Source organism: Thermobia domestica, chromosome 5 (genome assembly GCF_964235325.1).
Source record: "Thermobia domestica chromosome 5, izTheDome1.hap1.1, whole genome shotgun sequence".
Classification (NCBI taxonomy): domain Eukaryota; kingdom Metazoa; phylum Arthropoda; class Insecta; order Zygentoma; family Lepismatidae; genus Thermobia; species Thermobia domestica.
The window spans coordinates 315,000,168-315,018,665 of record NC_137458.1 but is presented as its reverse complement, the minus strand read 5'-3'; the positions used below and the strand labels follow the sequence as shown (position 1 = coordinate 315,018,665).

At 34.1% G+C, this 18,498-nt stretch overlaps 1 protein-coding gene across 1 annotated transcript in view; it reads left to right on the top strand.

The window, feature by feature from the left end:
* LOC145686791 (uncharacterized) overlaps positions 1 to 14,333 on the top strand; it is a 759,437-nt gene extending 745,104 nt beyond the window's left edge. Inside the window, exons 19-20 of the mRNA XM_081760448.1 lie at positions 4,665 to 4,790; positions 13,890 to 14,333. Coding sequence (XP_081616574.1) covers positions 4,665 to 4,790; positions 13,890 to 13,985 — 222 coding nt within the window. The 3' untranslated portion in view covers positions 13,986 to 14,333. The remainder of the gene's footprint in view (positions 1 to 4,664; positions 4,791 to 13,889) is intronic.
* Positions 14,334 to 18,498: the final 4,165 nt, after the last annotated feature.

Sequence of the window (18,498 nt, the reverse complement as noted above, 5' to 3'; positions counted from 1 at the left end):
TATCGGTATGCAACCGTTCTGATCATATTGCATCGGATTGATGGAATATTATTGGTGAATTGGCAATGGATTTCATGATCTTCATTCTATTTCTTACATTTCCGACGCTTTCAACTCACGTTTACTTACTATGAGTGCATTTCTGGACATTTTTCGTTAAGTGTTTCCACACTTGTGAATCACCCTGCTTCACCTGTTGTACACTAGCGACACTCCAGATGTCTTCCTAGAGCATTTGAGTACAAATTCGTTACACTTAATACTCAGAACTTCACTGTTGGCCAGCATCCGTACCTGGCAACCGATTATGCAACCACACACAAGGGGTATGAAGGTGTCCGCCATTTTGTATTTGTTCCAGATATCGACTTAATACAAACGAATTATTGTTACCTGGTAGAAACTCTATCGATTCATATCCATTTAGACCCATTTTCATTTGGCAGATTATCCGGGACTCCCTACATTCCTTTGGGGAATCCCTTGCGCGTGCATGGTAGAATTGTGAAACATGCAAAATTCAATACAGCACGTATGACTTCTTCAGTGAATTTTTTACCCGCCCTCTTTACGTTAGGTAGTTTCCGAACTATTGAGTCCGAAAGTCATTTTCCCACGCTTTCGGCAACTTGTAGATCTGAAACTATGTCCGATACCCGAAAGTTCAAGAGAACTCTTTTTCTTGTCTCAGTGGCAGGAGTCACCTCCCAAGAGTTGTAACAGTTATTTTGCAACACCCGATAAGAGTTCTCTTGAACTTTCGGGTATTGGACATAGTTTCAGATCTACAAGGTGCCGAAAGCGTGGGAAAATGACTTTCGGACGTCAATAGTTCGGAAACTATCCAACGTAAAGAGGGCGGGTAGAAAATTCACTGATGATGTCATATCTACTGTATTGAATTTTGCATGTTTCACAATCCTACCATGCACGCGCAAGGGATTCCCCAAAGGAACGTAGGAAGTCTCGGATAATCTGCTAAATGAAAGTTGGTCTAAATTTATATAAGTTGATGGGGTTTCTACCAGGTAGGAATAATTCGTTTGTATTAAGTCGATATCTGGAACAAATACAAAATGGCGGACACTTTCATGTCCGTTGTGTGTGGTTGCATAATCGCCAGGTACGGATGCTTGCCAACAGTGAAGTTCTAAGTGTACCGAAATTGTACTCAAATGCTCTAGAAAGACATCTGGAGTGCCAGTAGAGCACAACAGTGTCGGTAGAGCACAACAGTATTTGTGTGTTGATATCGATATGTAGCTAGTGGAGAAATGTCAACATATGCCACTACTGCTGGGACACCGTTCCACGTGGGAAAAATAGGAAAATAACTACTCGGGTCTTGAATCTGAGGCCGTGGGCTCCCAGTAGGATTGGAAACTGCGACCACGCGAGCGAAAGCGAATGCTCTAGCCCTGAGGCTTCGAGGAGCCTCACTTTTTCTGTATTCATTTCTTTAAGGAGTGCCCACTTTGTTTGGCAAGCGCTCTTGTACAGCCTCCCGACATACTTGTGGGTATCATTGTGCTATTCCTACTGCACAGTTGTAAACAATCAGCTTTAAGAAATTTCTTCCTATTTCCATATAGTTTTATTTTCCATATGTATGGTATCCCAGTAATAGTGTTACATGTGCCAAATTGGTTCATTTTCGTCTTTGTCTTGGCATGTGTACTATGTGTAAGATACATATTTCTGGAGGTGTTTTGATATCCAGTACGTCATATGTCCCTGAAGACGTGAGACGTGATACAAGTTTGTTATTTTCACGCTCTATCACAATTTGAACCATGGATTAAGAGATTTCTTTGCATATGTGTCGACTGTGGGACAATGTCCCAAACAAAGTGGGACATTGATACAATCTTGTTCTAATTACGTGCTACCAAAAAGTGTACCAGATGTAATAGCAGAATGTACAACGTTATTTTCCTAGTTTTCGCATGTGAGACGGTGTCTCAGCAGTAGTGGGACATGCTGACATTTGTCCATTAGCTACATGTCGATATCAACACAAACATTGGCCACATTTTAATATCGATCATGTGATCCCACTAGAGACATTCATTTAGTTTCCCCAGTTTCTTAGGGAGTCCCTTTACACAATTTCAACTTGGCCTCAGTTGTTGCATCTTTATTGGTATGCAACCGTGTAAATCATATTGCGTCGGTTTGAGGGAATATTATTGGTGAATTGACTTGCATGTTCTTGACGCTAATCCTTACATTTTCGACGCTTTGAACTCACGTTTACTGAGTATGAGTGCATTTCTGGGCATTTTTCGTTACGTGTTTTCACACATGTGAATCACCCTGCTCCATCTGTTGTGCTCTACCGACACTCCAGATGTCTTTCTAGAGCATTTGAGTACAAATTTGCTACACTTAATACACAGAACTTCACTGTTGGCAAGCATCCGTATCTGGCGATTATGCAACCACACACAACAAGCATGAAGGTGTCCACCATTCTGTATTTGTTCCAGATATCGACTTAATACAAACGAATTATTGCTACCTGGTAGAAACCCCATCAATTCATATAAATTTAGACCGATTTTCATTTAGCAGATTATTCGGGACTCCCTATGTTCCTTTGGGGAATCCCTTGCGCGTGCAGGGTAGGATTGTGAAACATGCAAAATTCAATACAGCAGGTATGACTTTTTCAGTGAATTTTTTACCCGCCCTCTTTACGTTGGATAGTTTCCGAACTATTGGCGTCCGAAAGTCATTTTCCCACACCTCCCAAGAGTTGTAACACTTATTTTGCAACACCCGATATATATATATATATATATATATATATATATATATATATATATATATATATATATATATATATATATATATATATATATAATATGTATGTAAAACGGATACTAACAACTCAATTTTTTTTTCTTCATTGAATACAAGTTTACGTGTTTAAAAAGAAAGTATGTTGTTAGACCATTAGTAATGTTTATAAACAAATGTTTTATTGAAAAAAGCTAAGGTTTCATGTGAAGAAAAACTAAGGTTTTCTCGGAAGTCTAAGAAATTCATGTCGAACAATTGAACATCTCCGTTTCCACTTATTCTTTGCTGAACTTATTTTAAAATCTGATTTATGTGTGGGTGGAGCGGCGTGGTAATTGACTCGAGATACAAGGAGTGTTTGTATTTCTTAGATCTGACAATGGATGCGCGAGCGGAATATCTTTGATGATTTGAACAACTTTTTTTCTAAATAATTATCGTTTTGAGTAAAATTCAACTAGAGCTATTCTATTTAAATAGAACGTTGTTTCATTTCCTCAACACTAGCAAGGAAAAAATAAACATTGACTGACAACTGAACAAACACAATATTAAGAAAGATGTGCCCTCGGTGCAGAACAGAAGTCTAGTGGACGACTTTCCTCGGTTGTTTCAGGCCTGTATGACTGGTACTGCGAATGTATAATGCAGGAAAGCGAATGTTAAAAATCAAAGAGATAATTACATTTTCTGGGATCATTAAATATTTTATTTCCAGGTGGGCTCGGAACTTATTGAATGCTCTGTAAATCTGGCAACTGGGAAGGCAGATTTAAAAATGTTGTATATTTTGGTGTCCCCTAAGGCTAAGTGTTGGGTCCCTTTATGTAGATTAGAGGTTTTCAGCGTTGCATCTTGTAGTCATATTTTTTATTAACTAATTATTAAAAATTATTCAGAAAGATGTCAGATTTCCCAGATAGACTTTCAGTAATTGTATGAAAAATAGCACTTCTAGAATACTGGTAATTGGCTCTAGAGGAAATTTTCATAGCTTTGGGGGCTTCAGAGGTAATTTCTTTGGGTCACCCCTGAGACCATCACTGACCACAGTCAAGCTCACTGTGTGTAGACCGCCATTAGTTGTTTATCTTTAGTGTTATTTACAAAAGCTTACTGTCTTCTTGATTTGTTTGAATAACAATTTAATAACGATCTCTCAAATAACAGCTAAGCAATTATCCCGTCAACAACGCTGTTTTTTTCTAATTTACAAAATGTATTAGTAAAAGTATTTGTATTAGTAATTTACAAAATGTAGATCTAATTTGCTAAATGAGATCTGTTAAAAGGGATTAGAAGTGACAAGTGTCTTTAATTTCTGAAGGCATTAATCACTGTTCAACTGATTGAGTTAACCCTGTTACAGATTTCCAGTTACAAAATGAGGTATGTTAAAACGGACTAGAAGTGACAAGTGTCTTTAATTTCTGAAGACATTAATCACTGTTCAACTGATTGAGTTAACCCTGAGAGCGCGGTGGCTCAGTGGTAGAGCGTTCAACTCCGGTGCTTGGTTCCTGGTTCGATCCCAGCTCGCGTCGTGTGGACTTTGTGGTGGACAAACATCGTGCTCGTGGGTTTTCTCGGGGTTCTCACGTTTCCTCCCACTTTCTTCATTCCACCACTTCACTCATCTCTCATCATCACCGTCTCCTTTAGCCTAACCGGCATAAGCGTGAAACGTAAAACTTCAAGATTTCATTTGATTTCATTTTTTTTTTTTTGATTGAGTTAACCCTGTTGCAGATTTCCAGTTACAAAATGAGATCTGTTAAAAGGGATTAGAAGTGACAAGTATCTTTAATTTTTGAAGACATTAATCACTGTTCAACTGATTTGAGTTAACTCTGTTGCAGATTTCCAGATTGTTATATGCATGTAAGAAGAAGGAAGCAGTCCATGGTCATTCCGGCGAAGATTCCAATCTTTCCATAAGCTGTGGAGGAACAACAATGAGTGGGAGGAGGAATGTATTAACACATGTGAGTCACAAATCTTTCCACATTAATACTTATTAAAGTAACATTTATTAATTGCTATCTAGTGTTATGTGAATCATAGACATCCGATTAGTGTGTTACGAATCATAGACAACTTAGTTGATATTTTGTTTGATTTAGAATTTAAAGTCTCTTTTCAGAAGAGATGCTACATTAATCTTGGTCTTAGAACTGAACGTGGGATTCATATCCCTTAACTCTTTCGCTGCGAAAGCAAAGTTTAGTCGATCTGAGAATTTTTGTCTTTTGCTACGGAAATCGACTTTAGTCCACAACGTCTATTTTTGTTTATACGTCGGTAGTTGCTCACTCTATACGGAACATGTGGCAGTGATAATATGTTGCATTATGCTGCCAATTGGCGGCGATTTCTTGGATCTCTGCAGAATTAAGCACGAATGAATACGAAGGCTTTGAGCCATTCTGTTGTGGCGTGTTTGTGAGTTTACTTGTATATTTTATGCTTGAGATACCACATAGCCATGTATAGATTTTATGTATTTCAAATATAACGTTTTAGCACTAATGTTACACAATATTATATAATTTACACTTTGTCAATTTCAAACATTCACAACATGTTATTTTGCTATTTTTATATATGTCATGTGTGGTGTGAGTGTTATATAATTTATTGGAAAATACAATGACCGAATTTGACAGATTCAGCCATTGATACAATCTATGTATATCTAATAGTTATTTTGGTGTCTTTAAACCATATTTCAGGAAAATGTAAAAATTTCATTTTTTGACTGCTTAATTGCCCTTTTTCCTAGGAAGCAACCAAAAATTTAATTCCGCAGCGAAAGGGTTAAGTCCCCATCCGCAGTCAGAGTTGGATTTCCAATTCCGTAGACGAGAAGCTAATATAGACAAATTAGTTTGGTATAATTATTAATAAATGATTAGGGGTGATATGAATACATTAACCTAGTTTAAATTAGATTCATCAAAATAGGATGGTAAATCATAGACAAAATTGAATGGTATGAATGATAGAATAGTCATTATTGTTTAAATCATAGATGTTAATTAGTATCATACAAATCATAGACGAAGTAGTACGGGATAAATCATAGACAAATTAGTTTAGTGTATAACATAGATTAGTACTATACAAATCATAGATATTCATTAGTACGTTATGAATTTTAAACAAGTTAGGTAGGTATGGGTCTCACAAATTCAGTTAATACCGTATCAGTTATAGAGGTCTAAGTCTTACTCTTTGTTACTGCCACAACTTAAATTAATACCGTATCAGTTATAGAGGTTTAAGTCTTACTCTTTGTTACTGCCACAAATTAAATTAATACCGTATCAGTTATAGAGGTTTAAGTCTTACTCTTTGTTACTGCCACAACTTAAATTAATACCGTATCAGTTATAGAGGTTTAAGTCTTACTCTTTGTTACTGCCACAACTTAAATTAATACCGTATCAGTTATAGAGGTCTAAGTCTTACTCTTTGTTAGTGCCACAACTTAAATTAATACCGTATCAGTTATAGAGGTCTAAGTCTTACTCTTTGTTACTGCCACACATTAAATTAATACCCTATCAGTTATAGAGGTCTAAGTCTTACTCTTTGTTACTGCCACAAATTAAATTAATACCGTATCAGTTATAGAGGTTTAAGTCTTACTCTTTGTTACTGCCACAACTTAAATTAATACCGTATCAGTTATAGAGGTCTAAGTCTTACTCTTTGTTACTGCCACAACTTAAATTAATACCGTATCAGTTATAGAGGTTTAAGTCTTACTCTTTGTTACTGCCACAAATTAAATTAATACCGTATCAATTATAGAGGTTTAAGTCTTACTCTTTTTTACTGTTGTGCTGAAGGACAACATCTACAAAGTTGATTTAATCGATTTGCAATTTGCGAAGCAATGCAGTGCCTTAATTTCAATGACTATTATTATTCGAAGTTTCATTTTATATGTTACTTGGTCAAGTTTTTTTTTTTTTTTTTAATTTGCGCTCAGTTGTATATTCTATAGTGGAATCCAATACCATCTGAGAAAAAGATGGTGATATTTTTAAGGGATAATGCTGGACAGTTACCCTGAATTGGTTACATGTCGATTACTAGATAAAACTCCCACCTTTTTAAACTAGAAGTCTGTGATGCCCTATGCAAATTTACAATATATTATTCATATTTATGAACTTATTTTTTGTTCAAATATCAGACTCAATTAACTACTAGGGTAATACTTACTGAAAGTGTTGAAGGCTAATGTCATTTCTATTAGGTGAGTATCAGTGACTAATATCAGTAGACTGTTTCGGGGGACATATGCTATCAGGGACTCCCTGGCTAAACCAGGTTGTCTTCCAACACTATTTGCTAGAGCCAGGGTATCTAAGGGTTCAGATAAAAACTAATTTTAAAACGTTAATCTCATTTTGTTTCATATTCATATTCATATTCATATCGTCTTTATTGCAGAAACTTCAGAGAACATCTAAAGCATTACAATCGTCAGGTCTTAAAGTTACAGATTAAAATGCATATACAATATTTACAAAAGGAAAATATTGGATACATAATATTTACATATATGGATACAGAAAAAATATATATATAAAGATATAACTGTAATACATATCAATTGTAATTCCAATACAAGGAATAACGAACACAACACAATACAATAGATAACTACTCCATTTACTCCATCTAACCAGCACATGGTATTTGAAGGGTTCAGTTCACATGTACATAGTATTTGAATAAAATTATAAAAAAAATATATATAATGAGCCTTATGCAGAGTCGTTCTGATGCGTGATTAGGGCCATACTAAAGTGTTCGACTAACATGTGTTTTCTGCAGTAGTCAGGCCTTTAGTATGATGCTAATCATAGGTCAAAACGACTCTGCATCAGCCGGAATATGATTTACAGAAGTAATTATACATATAGATAAAAATATTTTACATTGTTACACATATACATCTAGGTATTCTTTTAGACTGTAAAAGTCTTTCTCTATTAGATACATTTTTTAGTTTTCTTTAAATTTATTTAAGTTTATCTCCATTTTTATGTGATTGGGCAAAGCATTTACTATTTTATTTGCCATATGTCTGGGGAATTGTTGTGCCAGTAATAATCTACTAAAGTAAGACTTTTGTTTTGGTCTCTAGTATTATAAATATGATCCTTCACCTCATCTTCGTTTTGCGTTAGACTGAAAACGGATGCTTCATTTATGTAAATAGATGGAACTGTTAATATCATTTAACTTTCTAAAGTGCGATTTGCAGCTTGTTGTGTAATGTAAGATTGCAATGGCACAGATGGCCTGTTTTTGTTTAATAAATATAGATTTGCTTTCAGTTGCGTTACCTCAAAACTGAATGCCATACTTTATGATAGGATATTTGGACCCATAGTAGGTTTGTATTAAGATTTTTAAAGTTAATGTGTCTTTTAGGCTCTTAGAGCATATAGCCTCAAATTTAGTGTATATATAGTTGCTTCGTTATGACTATCTAAAGCGCCCATCTATTATAATACCTAAACATTTTGTTTCGTTGACTAGCTGTATGGATATGTTCTTTAGATTTATTGTGGATTTATTGATAGTTTTAGCATGTACTAAGTGGAAAAGTATATATTGTGTTTTCGTATTGTTTAAAACCAACTGATTACTATCAAAGCAAAAGCGAAGTTTTTTGTTATGTTATGTACATTGTTAACAAGAGCTTTTATATCTTTTTCTTTGATAATAACTGAAGTATCGTTGGCATAGAGTATAATTTTAGTATCTATATTGCTAAGTTGATCGTTTATATATAGTAGAAACAGGAGTGCACCTAGAACCGAGCCTTGTGGCACTCCATATTTTATTTCTCGATAAGTCGATTTGTACTTCATTTGAGTATCACCTGTGTTTCTTATAATTGCTTCCTATTTTCTAAATAAGGTTTCAATAATTTGAGACAGTTTCCACGTATACCGTAATTTTCTTGTTTTAAAAGAAGAATCTCACGGTTTATTACATCAAGCGCCTTACTCAGATCATAAAAATACCGGGCACTAGAAATTTCTAATTTATTCCTTTTAGTATATTGACAATTAGATTTCAGGTAGCGGTGGAATTGCCTTTGTTTGGCACAAAGCCGTGTTGCTCATTCGTTATTATATTCTGGCGTATGAGAAAATCCAATAGTGTGGTCTTTATTAGATGTTCAAATATTTTATTGAAAGCAGGTAGCAGAGAGATTGGTCTATATTGTATATTGGTCTTACTTGAGCTATTCTAAGAGCATCACGAATTACACCATTTATTAAGCATTGATTAAATAAATACTTTAGATGCTGTGCCAATAACACTTCGCTTGATGACTTATTTTCCTCCAATTCACTAATTTGATGCAGTACCTCGTTTTCCAATATTGGTGAAAGAAATATGCTGTAAACAGAACGCGGTATGGCGTTTGTTAACAGTTTAATGGCTGTTTCGGATTCTCTGGCTTGTCGGTTGTTTCCGTAAATTGTCAATTAAATTCGTCAGACATTTTAATAGGTTCATCTATTATCGTATCATCAGTAATTAACTTTTTAGTACTACTTACTTTTCTATCTTTTATGTGTATGTGATCTCTGACAGCTTGGTTTTATTCCTAACGAATAATGATATTGGTGTAAAGTGTGTCTGTTTAGTGTTTCTAATTTAATGCCTTATAGAATTTAATGAAATTGTTTATTTAGATTTCTCTATAAGCTGAAACATTTTTTTCTTTTAGTAATTTTCGCTTCAGTTTATTATATCCTTTTATTTCATGCGTTTTCCAACTCCTTTGCGCTTTTTTTCTTTACTCGACGCTTTGTTTTTGAAAATGATTTGGTAAAAATCATTGGTTGAGCGTAGTAAGAAAATAGCAAAATTTATCTTCTATCGCATGTTTTTCATACATGACATTCCAATTTACGTTTCTTAGAGAATCAAGAAAGTTATTTATATTTTTTTTTTTGTGTATAGTATTCTAGTTTCTATTTTTATGCTGTTGTTTGTGTCATTGTACTCCAAGTCTACTTCTAATAATTGCCAAGTGTGGTCTGAGAGTCCATCAATGATTTCATATTTTATGTAATTTGCATGTTAGCGCATTGTCGATTGCTGTTTTTTGAGTGAGGAGTTATTTCAGATAGTTTTTTGATTATATAATTTATGCTGTGCGAGTTTATTTAAAAGAGTACTTCTCTCCTTTTCTTCGTAAACGAAATCTTTGAGTTTTATGTCCCACGGTTATGCCGGTTAGGCTAAAGGAGACGGTGATGATGAGAAATGAATCAAATAGGGGAATGAAGAAAGTGTGAGGAAACGGGAAAACCCCGAGGAAACCCACGCACACAATTTTTGTCCGTCACAAATGTTCACTTGGCGCGAGCTGGGATCGAACCAGAGACCTCATGCACCAGAGGTGAATGCTCTACCACTGAGCCACCGCGGCCTCCTTCTTTCCTTCGTGCTTATTAAAAAATTAATATTGAAATCCCCGCAAATTAAGATATTTTTTAAATATATTTTTCGTATTTTATCTAATAAGATATTTAAGTATGTCAAAAAAATGTGTAGTTGTGCCTTGTAGGCTCCTATAAATTGCTACAATTGAGTTTTTCCAAAAAAAAAAAAAAAAAAAGAATTTGCCGAGCATTCAAATTCAAATTGTGTGGAAATATTACATAATTCCGTTAATTCTTTAACGTTACCTAGTTATGTTGAATATACTAGTATAATAAGCATAACACATGAAATGAAACTGGTTATTTATTGAACCTCTTTCAAAATATATATTGCAAAGATGCAGACCATTGATCCATGTCACCTATAACCCATAAATATGTAATTAACTAAATTGAAATTGTTTATGATAATATTGGCAGGGGGCCACAATAAAATTAATGTTTCTTAGTTAATATGTTATTGATATATGTACTGTATGAATACGTTTCTAATCATCACATATTCACTATCATAGTTCTATTTGTAGTAAAATAATAAATTATAATTATATACTCATATATGACAAACAATTGTACTTTAGTTAGTAAATACTTTGTTTAAAATATTAATTCCTTACAAACTTGTTTAATTTAGCCTAATTATTGTAACCAAGAATTACACTTATTATTATGTTTTATTTTCAGCACCAATGAAAACAAACGAAAGTTTTTTGTAAAAAAATAAAATCTTACATGTTTATACTAAAACCTCAAATTTAAGAATTAAAAAGTAAAACTATAGTTTCGTGATGTAGTATGGGTGAATCTAAGCAAAATGTACGTATGAAAAATGTCCCCATTCTCAACAATTTGAAAGCTACAGGCTCTGATCCTTTTTTGACTTGTTACTTATTGTTCACCTTGTAGTTATTGTACCGAAATGAGACATAACACGTTCGAAAGGTGATAGCATGTCTTTCCTAACGGTACGCAACATGTGGCAGTGGTGCCTTTGGGAGGTAATTTATTGAGGGAAATTTGACAATCAGTGTTGTCATCCAATCTCCTTAAATAATCTTCAAGAAATCTTTTTTTTTTTTTCAATTTCCCTCAATAACCTTACTTCCAAAGACACCACTTCCATGTGTTTCATACCGTTGGAGAAAAACCATTTCATCACCTTTCAAAATACAAATGCATTACCTCTATAAAATAACTACGAGGAAGGGAGGGAGGGGGGGACAATAAGCAACATAAAAAAATAGTGATCAAATTCTATAGCTCCGAAACTGTTCACCATAAGATTTATGTTCAAGTGAACTTTATTTTTTAACTTCGAATCACCCATACTATCACTTCCCAGACTATTGCACTTCCTTCAAGGACACCATATAGTTACTTAAGACACTTATTTTAATGTACAAACATGGTTTTGGTATTGACAAAGTACTATTGATTTCATTTATATGATAAAGAACTGTTATATATACAATATTAATAAACAAACAGAAAATAAGGTAATTATACCTATTTGCTCTGCATTATTTATTACAAACTAATTTAGAATAAAACTCAAGTTGTGAGAAGAAAATAGCATAATTATATGATAAAAATTAAGTGCAAAGTAGATTACTCTGTTACTTATCTTGAAAACAAATCTAGGCCACTAATAACCAGTCTTGCTTTTATAACTCTGGACTTCTATCTCTCTTTAAAATTCACTGATAACTTATATTTGTATACCTTTCAGGTCCTCTTCTGGAGACCCGACTTGTCCTATGTGGCAACGTTTCAGATAAAGAACCATATATATATTTTTTTAGATCTACCAATTCATGAAATAATTACATCGATTCTTGTCAGATGATAGTTAAAGTCAATAGACGTTGACACTAGCACTACTTAATTACTTTAACAATCGATGTAACTGTTTGATGGATTTGTAAAGCAATGCTAATGGTTCCAACTTAATATGCGATGTTGCCACATTAGTGAAATTTTGATTCTACATAGCGGCTGAAGCAGGCCCTAGAGGACATTCCATGATGTAATATTTTCGCTTTATTTTGACCTGTAGAATGGTGTTCTGTGGACCGTGGGCGTCATTTTTAGAACACTTGATATATAATGTGTGTGTGTTTAATTAATTATTAATATTCTTAGAATGTTTAATTTCCAAAAATGTACACAAGTAAAACGTATATATTTATCGAAGAAATTTAATCGTTGACCAAAAGAGGCCTGCAAATTCTGTAAATACGGGTAATTTCGTGATACTACATCCAAATTAAGGATTTGTTACAGAACCTGTGACAATGTATTGATAAAATGTATATGGATTAAAACAACGATTTCCTACTTACTTTTTTAAAGATTAATTCCATCCACAAATTCTTCCAAACACAAACTCACTCGAACACAAGTCGACTGTTCTTCACTTTTTGCGTTACAGCTGCGCTAATAACAATAAAATCATCTGCTGAGTTAGTTTCTTCAACATCCACCAGAGCAATGTTGTCGTATCGCAGATTCGAGTACATGAACTACTCTAATTTGCCCTGTATCTTACCCATAAGTATTCTCCCATAATTGACAAGTTAGTTGCCGGAACTGAGAAGCTTCCATGCTCCACAGTCTTCAGCAAACGTCTTCGTCTTCACGTACGAGTTTTCCGTTTTAATATTGTCCATTAATGGTACTTTCCTTCGCTCCCTCCCCCTTTTTCTGCCTCCATAAGTATTAGCACGTCTCTCGTGATACAGTTTCTTCTTAGCCAATGTCACAACTAGTTTCTTTTTCTCTTCTTAATAATATCAAAAATTGTTGTTTTCTAACACCCTCTGCGTAATGTCCATGTTTCTGACCCATACAGTACAATTTTCCATACTAGGTATTTTATGAGTCTTTTCCTCAACTCTTTATTCAAGGCCCCACAAAGTAGGGTTGTCTTAGTCCTTAAGGCTTCTTTCCTGTCCTCGCTTTTATAAGTGTCCTCTATGCGGATTCATTTATTCTCGTCTCGTTGACAGAATAAGTTCATAATCACAAACTCTGTAATCATTACAAGATTATCCGTCCTGAACTTGCCCGAGTTACACTTTATATATTTTTCCGTCATGCTCTTAACCATGTCGGTCCCAGCGTCCCCCACAGGGGACATAAAATATGACGACATTATTATTGCTTTACAACTTAAAAATTCGACTGGCAACATTGAAAACTGTTTACAAGGGATTATCGATCTATGATTATCCCCCTGTAAACAGTTTTCGATGTTGGCAATCTGATTTTAAAGTTGTAAACAATAATAATGTCGTTATATTTTATGTCCCGTTTGGGGGACGCCGGGACCGACATGGTTAAGAAATTTTCAAGTATTATAAATCTTTTTGTGAAATCGGAAAATGTCCTAGTTTTTTAACGTCTACCACATGGTAACGTTGTTTAAGATACAGTACTAATTTCGATCTATACCGTAATACTAACTTTGTCCCAGGTACTATTGTGAGATTACAAACTTTTAAAGAGAGATGGGGGCGAGGATTTTTTTGAAGACTGTACATTAATGATAAAAAATATGATGTAAATAAACCATATTTTTTCCTTTTGTTTTAGCAAGACACGCAAACGACCAGCCTTAGATCGTCACTGGCGAGTAGAGGAAGCGTCAAATGGACATTTACAAATGTATTCCATGCTACATCCATCTGAAACTTGAAACACTTCGATGGACAAATGAGTGAAAAATAAAACTGTATGTTGTGGTGTGTAAATATTGTCAATTCGTGAATTTAGTGAACTTACGTGGATTGTGTGTGAAAAAAGATATGTGGTTCTTCAAAAACATTGATGTAAAGAGTCTAACTTATGTGTCTGTGTGTGTACGAGTAAAAATGGTGTCAGTCAGATGTGTTCGATTTCTTTTGTCTTCTCTTAAGGAAATAAATTTGAAAACAAACTTTATGTAAGTGGGAAGCAGCACCATACAATGTTTTCCAAAGTAGAGATTTTAAAATTAAAATAATAAATATTTTTGTTTCCCATAATTTTTGTGAGTTTTAAAGTTTACCTTGTTACGCTGTTCTCATGGAACCTTACCTTATTACGCTGTTCTCGTGGAACCTTACCTTGTTACGCTGTTCTCATAGAACCTTACCTTTTTACGCTGTTCTCATGGAACCTTACCTTGTTACGCTACTCCCATGGAACCCTACCTTGTTATACTGTACTCATTGTCAGTCGCATAGAAATATCTCAGAATTTATATCACTGACAATTTCTTGTACAAGATTCAATAACTTGCAACAGAATATCAAACAGCAATAATTCAAAAAAAATCGCAAAGTTCTCTTTCCAGGTTAAATTAGAAAGTTTTTTTTAAAATATAACTTTATATCAACATTTAAAACGAACAAATACACAATCTCTTAACAAAAGTTGAATAATTGAATCCTTATGGATCAATAACATGCAAAACATATGTGAACATATTGACTTCTATTTAACTTTCATGCGTAATCACAGATATCTCCATCATACACCAAAATGACCTTTTTATTACAAGTTTTACAGCTCGTACCAGATATATATATATATATATATATATATATATATATATATATATATATATATACGGAGGAAGATGAGAGGGAGGTTATAGCCCCCCCCTCTTGATGCTCAGGTTTACACTGGATAAAATGGGCTTCAATCCTGCTTTACACTGGATAAAACGGCAAACTATGGTTTAGCCCCTCCCTTGATCATATCCTGGATCCGCCACTGTATATATATATATATATATATATATATATATATATATATATATATATATATATATATATATATATGAATTCTTAACTTTTGGAAATACATAATATGTATTTTCAATTACGTACATTCCCTTTAACCATACAATTCGACAAAACTTGATACAACACGTTGATTACTATCACTAGCTTTATTATGAACCGGTATCCTTCGTATTACGTACAGCTCTTCGTTTAGTTCGTCAGCCTCACACTTGGCGGCGCTGGTAACCAACTTAAGGTAAATGATCAGCTCAAAGGAGCTTGATCAATATAATTTCTATTACTTTTTTTTAATTTAATATTTAATAAAAGTACGAAATATAACAACCTGTGGTTTTTGTTCCCAATCCTGCCTCTTAGCTATATACTGTAGATTAAAATAGTTCTTAATTAAAAGAGTTAATTCTTTACAGTTTTATCTTTTTATGGTTTTCCATTAATTCACTTGCAGTTACGGAAATATTAATTAATAGGTCTAAATATTGAAAATCTTTTACATTAACGTCACACCATTATGTCCTTTAGGCTAAGGGAGACAATGGTTAAGGCAAGTGAATGACGATGAAGGAGTGGTTATTTGAGAGAAAACGAGAGTAACCCGAAAAAAAACCTACGGACACAATGTTGTTTACCACACACTTACTTGGACCAGGGACCCCGTACACCACAGGTAAGGGCTCTGGCGTAAGATTACTTTAACAAATATTCTTACGTCAAATTGAGTTTCTTAATGAAAAATTTACGCGTACTTATCAACTGTGAAGAAAACCATATGGGTCAGTTTTGAGAAAAGCGTCCGAAGAGATCTCTCTCCCAAGAACAAATCATTCCCATTGTATTTTCTTCTAATGGAAAATATCTTATACTAAATCGTAAGGTTTACACTGATATATTTACCTATGGAATACACTGATTGAAAATTGTCAGGAAACTATAACATATTTTCAGTCATATTTTTGAACAAAGAGTATAGTAACTGACCAATGTGTGTGTTGGAATATTCTGCTAGCTTTATTGACCACATATGGTAGAAGTTCAGCATCATGGAAAGAAACAGGATGTGAGCCCCCCCGATTCACTCACATATTGAGAGCACTATGGATTTATGACATGAAATGTCAGGTGTCGTGAATATATAAGGGCTCTCAGCAAGTCAATAACGTGTATTACCATGTCGAACACCAATAATGCTGTACATCTGTTTGCCATGCTGTTCACGAAAAAGTTAATGAATTCCAGGTGTGTGTGATCCTACTCCTCCCTGAGAGTAGTTTTCAGGTCCTGGAGGGCCAAAGGTGATGTATTATGCTGTGGAACCTGTCGTTTCAGAGCATTTCACGCATGCTTAATGGTATAAAGATCGGGAAAATATGATGGCGAGTTTATGCAGTAGATATTCTGACGGTCCAGGTGTGTGATATAATTCAAGATTATGATTAGTTATTAATAAGTTAGCTACCATGGGACTCACCGTGAGTTCCATGGTCTAAAAGCGAAAAACTCAGAAAATGAGTCTGGTAGCCAGAATGTTAAACTTTATCTTTTTGTTGTCTACTATAATGTATAAAGATAAGACATGTATCAATAACAGAATACATCAAGCTGAATGAAATGAGATAACTCAAGTTGAATTCTCATGTGTAGTTTTCGAGAAAATCAAAGAAAAGTCAAATTTTATGGCACTAAAATATGTTATTCGTTACTGACTACAGTTGATTGCTTTTGTTATGTATTTACTGCAAGTAATTATTTACTCATTTACGGTACAGTGTATGTAAGCAAAACACACTGTTAGGTATAATATTGTGTCTATTATGGCTTGCCTTCTTTTAGCGATGATGAAATAGTACTAGCAATAACACACACTATTTTAAATGGCAACAATTGAAGGGGTGGATTCCAAAAGAGACTAAGTAAATTTTTGTCAATTTTTTAAATATTGGTTCTATTAAGTTCTATTTCAGCATCTCCATATATTGAACAGAGTTTTATGCCAAAACTCCTTAAGTCAAATTAATTGTAGGTAAAAGAAAACAACGTTGTTTTTCAAAATATCCTTAGTCAACAGTATTCTCTGAAGTTATTTTCTGATTCATGCCTAAAAAACACTTATAAAACTCTTGCTATTGATGATTATTTCAGTTATTTTTCGAACAATTACAAGTTTATTTTATGTAGATTACTTTTCTTCTACAAAAATAGAATGATCGAAACACACACAAAATACGAGTATTCGTCTACTGAAAAACTTACTTTTTTTTTACTTAGGTTCTTTTGGAATTGAGCTCTTCAATTATTATCTTCTAAATACTATTGTTGAGGGTACTATCCTTATATCTTCTATAAATATACACACCAAGTTTCGAGAAGAATTGTGTGAATTGCAAATAAAGCTAAAATGAAATGCAAGTTTTATGTTTAACGTCTCACTATTTTGCCCTTTCGGCTAATGGAGACGATGGTTAAGTCAAGTGAATGATGATGAAGAAATTGTTAGAATGAGAATGTGGGAGGAAGGGGGAATACCCTAAGAAAACGATCTTGTCCACCACAAACTTACTTACCTGAAGATCGAAGCAAATAAATATAAAATAATAGAATCTATTATAATATATTTTTGTTTAATTAAGCTGCCAGCTAGACCTACATATATTTAAAAGACCTGGTCACTCAACATTTAAACGTGTCCGGCTTTTAGTAGTTCCTCTGTTTGCCGTGGCGCTACTGTTCAGCCATGCACGATAGTGCTTGTGGGAAGTGAAAGAAGGCGTTTATCCAAAGTGCATATGGGAAAGATTTTTTGACTTGTGTTATTGCTTTCTGTATAAAAGTGAAATGGTTTATTGTTGTGTTCCTCGGTGCAACAGTACAAAAGGGAAAGACAAAGATGTTTCATTTCACGAATTTCCGTGTGACTTAAGTTAAAGAGAAAAATGGTTGAAGGCTGTTTCCAGAGGTAGGGTTGACAAAGGACATTGGCAGCCATCCGATCGTAGTGTAGTTTGTAGCAGACATTTTCGACAGGAAGATTATAGAAGTGACTGTAAGAGGAAAATCCTAAAAACAGGTAGTGTTCCATCCCTATTTCAAAATTATCCTAGTTATATGCAAGATACTCGTAAATCCCCGAGAAGACCTTTAAAAAAAACGGAGTGACTTCCCTTCAAAATGTTCGTGCGAAAAAAAAAGAAAATTAAATCTAATTGTGTCACTTCCCATGAGAACGACATAAACAATGAGAACTCCATTGAATTAACGAAAACAGGTAGAAATTACCAGTGGACGTTAGTTCATAACCGATCATTGGCCCTTGCCTTGAAAACCAAACAAATTCTTTCATTGCAATGTGCTAATCGCAGGTTAAAAGGTAGAATTAGTTTTAAAAGCCGCAGTGAAAACACTAAAAAAGTCATGCA